The 3943-nt window shown below is 46.4% G+C and overlaps 1 protein-coding gene across 1 annotated transcript in view; it reads right to left on the bottom strand.

The window, feature by feature from the left end:
- Positions 1-3488, bottom strand: part of LOC103364859 (tetratricopeptide repeat protein 39C-like) — a 17947-nt gene extending 14459 nt beyond the window's left edge. The window contains exon 1 of the mRNA XM_008292134.1: positions 3131-3488. Within this exon, the coding sequence (XP_008290356.1) occupies positions 3131-3285 (155 nt within the window). The 5' untranslated portion in view covers positions 3286-3488. The remainder of the gene's footprint in view (positions 1-3130) is intronic.
- Between the last annotated feature and the right edge of the window lie 455 nt (positions 3489-3943).

Below are 3943 nucleotides of genomic sequence, written 5' to 3'. Positions count from 1 at the left end.
GGAGGTTGCGAAGGACAAGTTGACAGCTGCACAGGGCAAGATGAAGAAGCTTTATGATCGAAAGGTTGAGAATCGTGTGTTTCTCCCAGGGGATCAGGTGCTTGCACTGTTGCCTATTGTTACCTCGCCATTTCAGGCAGTGTTTGCTGGTCCATATACGGTTGTAAGGAAGGTGTCAGACCAGAATTATGTGATAGCTACTCCTGACCGTAGGTCACCTACCCAGTTTTGCCATGTTAATCTGTTGAAGCCATACTATTCTCGTCCAGATCAGGCAGTTGATCATAAGATACAGTTATCTGGTGCACATCCAGCTTGCTTATCAGTACCTGTGTCCCCTCAGGCTGTGGCGCAGCAAGGTGGGGAGGACTTGTCAGGCCCTGATGAAGCGTTATTTTCTGGTCGTCTTAGGAACTCAGAGTGCCTACTAAATATGGATGGCTTATTAGGTCACCTAGAGGTGTCTCAACAAAATCAATTAAGTGCCTTGATTAATCAGTATCCTTGTCTGTTTGGTAATGTGCCTACTCGCACACATTTGGTGGAGCATGATGTGGATGTGGGGGATTGTAAACCTATCAAACAGAGGTTTTATCGTGTTCATCCAGAGAAGCGCAAATATCTTGATGCTGAGGTTAAGTATATGCTCGATAATGGTATTGCTGTACCATCGTCTTCCAGTTGGGCATCGCCATGCCTCTTGGTGCCAAAGTCTGATAACACCCCCAGATTTTGTTCAGACTTTCGTAAGGTGAACGGTGTGACAAAGCCTGACTCTTTTCCACTTCCTCGAATGGAGGACTGCATTGACCAAGTAGGGTCAGCTAAGTTTGTGAGCAAGTTTGACCTGCTGAAGGGATACTGGCAGGTCCCACTATCAAAAAGAGCCCGAGAGATAGCGGCATTTGTTACTCCCACTGGTTTGTATTCGTATACTGTGATGCCCTTTGGTTTGCGGAATGCACCAGCTACCTTTCAACGCCTGATGAACATGGTGGTTGGAGATTTGGAGGGTTGTTCAGTGTACTTGGATGATGTAGTCATCTATTCTGATGACTGGGAGGGACATCTTGTCCGTATCCAGCAGTTGTTTGACCGCTTAGCTAAGGCACATTTAACTGTTAATTTGGCCAAGTGCGAGTTCGCAAAGGCCACAGTGACTTATTTGGGTCGTGTGGTGGGTCAAGGCAGAGTGTGTCCAGTGAGTGCAAAGGTGCAGGCTATAGAGGACTATGTCCCACCTTCAACTAAAAAAGCACTCATGCGTTTCTTAGGACTTGTCGGATATTACCGGTGTTTTTGTAGGAATTTTTCTACTGTTGTTGCACCCCTCACAAACCTGCTGAAGGCCAAAGTTAAGTATGTTTGGTCACCAGAGTGTCAAAATGCTTTTGAAGCTGTAAAGGCTCTTATTTGTAATGCCCCTGTTTTGGCTGCTCCACACTGGGATAGGCCTTTTAAACTGGAGGTGGACGCAATTCATGTAGGAGCGGGAGCTGTACTGTTACAGTCAGATGACTTGGGAGTGGATAAGCCAGTTTGTTTCTTTTCAATGAAATTTAATAGGCATCAGCTGAATTATTCAGTCATTGAAAAGGAAACTCTAGCTTTGATTTTGGCTTTACAGCACTTTGATATTTATGTGAGTACTGGGCCTGTGATGGTCTTTACAGATCATAACCCACTGACCTTCCTTAGTTCCTTGCAGTCTCCAAACCAGAGGCTGGTTCGTTGGGCTTTATTTCTTCAATCATACTGCCTGGACATCCGACACATCAAAGGGCGGGACAATGTTGTGGTGGACGCATTGTCTCGGTCTTATTAGTTGGGTTTGTATGTTTTTTTTGTGTGTGTACTCTGTGTTCCACCTCTTTGGATCTTCACCTTTCCTCTTAATTTAGCTTCAAGGATCCAGTTGCTGAGGATTGATAAGGGTGAACAGGGGTGGTTTGAGACACCAACAGTGAAACTTCCTTGTTGGGTTTTGACATTTATTTTGTTTTTGAGATAGAGTGAGCCTATAAAGAGTGATACTGGAGAAGACATTGTTTAGGGAAGCATTTATAGGTTGCTTAGGTGCCAGGGTTCCTTTGGGGACCCTGACTTTATGGGGGGGGGGGNCATGTTTTATGTGTCTAATATAATGTGACATCAGCTATTTATTCATTCTAAATAGATCTGTAGTAACACACTATGAGGGAATCCTTGACAGGAAGGCATAAAATCCTACCAATATGTAAGGGTTCATTCATCACTAAGCTCCCTCCACAGACACAACTCACTATGTCAACTTCACAGAACCACCAGGGGAACTTTTGCAGAAATCTGGTTCATTCCCCCGGTCACAAGCTCCGTCTTGGTTGCTGTGCTGGTGTCTTTCACTTCCCTCCATCTTTGATTTTTTGTGCTGATACAGTCAGAAGAGGATGACACCCAGTGCTAGATGCAATTAGTGGGAAACAGTGACATTTACGCTGTTCACCAGGGGGCGAGGACACATGGAGATGCCCTCCTGCGGCATCAACATTTAAGTCGAAAGCAAACCCTTCCTGGAGTTAATCAGCCCGTCTAATGGCAGCGCAGCAGGACTGAGGGACGTATACAAAATCCAGTAGAGTGGACTGGAGTGTGTGGTTCATCTGCAACATCACACACATTGCATTGCAGGAAAACTTCTGTTAATTATCTCCCACCATGAGAGTGGGGGGGCTGGATCCCTGCAGGATGGTGGAGGATGAGTTCAGCATCTATTTAGACACTAAACACACGTGATCACACATTTCACACTGAACCTCCACAAAGTAACTCAAAAGTCAGTGACATGGCATGGCAGGAATGACAACCTGTTAGACGAGCCAGTCCTTTGTGACACCGCTGCTTAAGCTTGTCACCATGAATACACATCAACATTACCAGAACCACTAGATTGTTCAATAACAAGCTGAGGGTGCGGATGTTTGCTCTGGGTAATTAAACTTGTACTAATCCTGCCTGATCACACAGCAGACCAGCGTGATAAAGGATGCTGGGTGAAGCACAATGTGTCTCCACTGGTTGGATCACAAGTTTGGAGACGTTAGCTACACCTGTCATCACAAGTATGTTGGAAACAGCCCCCCCGCACACCGACCTGTATGTCCTGAAGAGCTCGTCGCTCTCCCTGAAGCCATTGTTGAGCAGCATATTGATTCCTTTCAGCGCCAGCTCTGCGTCGTTGATACGCTCCGTCTTCTTCTTCTCCTCCTCCTGCACGCTCCCCGGCGCTGGTTCCGACGGGTCCGCCATTAAGATACCCGATACCGGAGGGGGGTGAGCGACTGAACGGCGGAGGGTACGGAGGGAGGAAGGGGTGGAGGGGGGGTGTCGTCTCCGGTTTAGTTCACTCTCAGTCGGGATAGTCTCAGCCAGTCGGAACTAACGCTGTCATGTCTGAAATGTTAAAGCGAGGAGGCTAACAGGGTCACATCGCTGGCTGCTAGCTACCGGAGTGTGTCTGCTGGTTCGCTGACCGGCGGCTGTTCCGTATTCTGCCGCTCGACCGCCGGTTTGTGCTCCTGCGCAGACAGGACCTGCGCTGCCTTCAGGTGCTATCGGAATTAGCATGTCTCCGATTAGATTACAAGTAAACGACACGAGGTGCAGCGTATAAAGCTGTGAGCAACCTATTTTTTTTTAAAAAAAGACTTGAAAAATTATGAAACGAAGAAGAATGCTTACACCTACAGCTGTATTTTAATTAGAGAAGAATCAAATCTGTCGTATTTTATTGTTTGGCTTATATGCGGTGTAAGTTTGGAGATATCTTCCCATTTAGTTGCTATGATAAAATGTAGCATCTTCGCGTCTCACAATTTTGCAAACCGTCCCTGAAGGCAGCACCAGAGGGGGCGTGGTCAATGCAAAGACTTTGAAAGTCCAAATTACTTAATTTCTATATAATAAT

The sequence above is a fragment of the Stegastes partitus genome, unplaced genomic scaffold, assembly GCF_000690725.1.
Source record: "Stegastes partitus isolate 25-593 unplaced genomic scaffold, Stegastes_partitus-1.0.2 Scaffold787, whole genome shotgun sequence".
NCBI classification, from domain to species: Eukaryota; Metazoa; Chordata; class Actinopteri; family Pomacentridae; genus Stegastes; species Stegastes partitus.
Note: the sequence above shows the minus strand (reverse complement) of the source record. Positions and strands in the feature narration are given on the sequence as shown.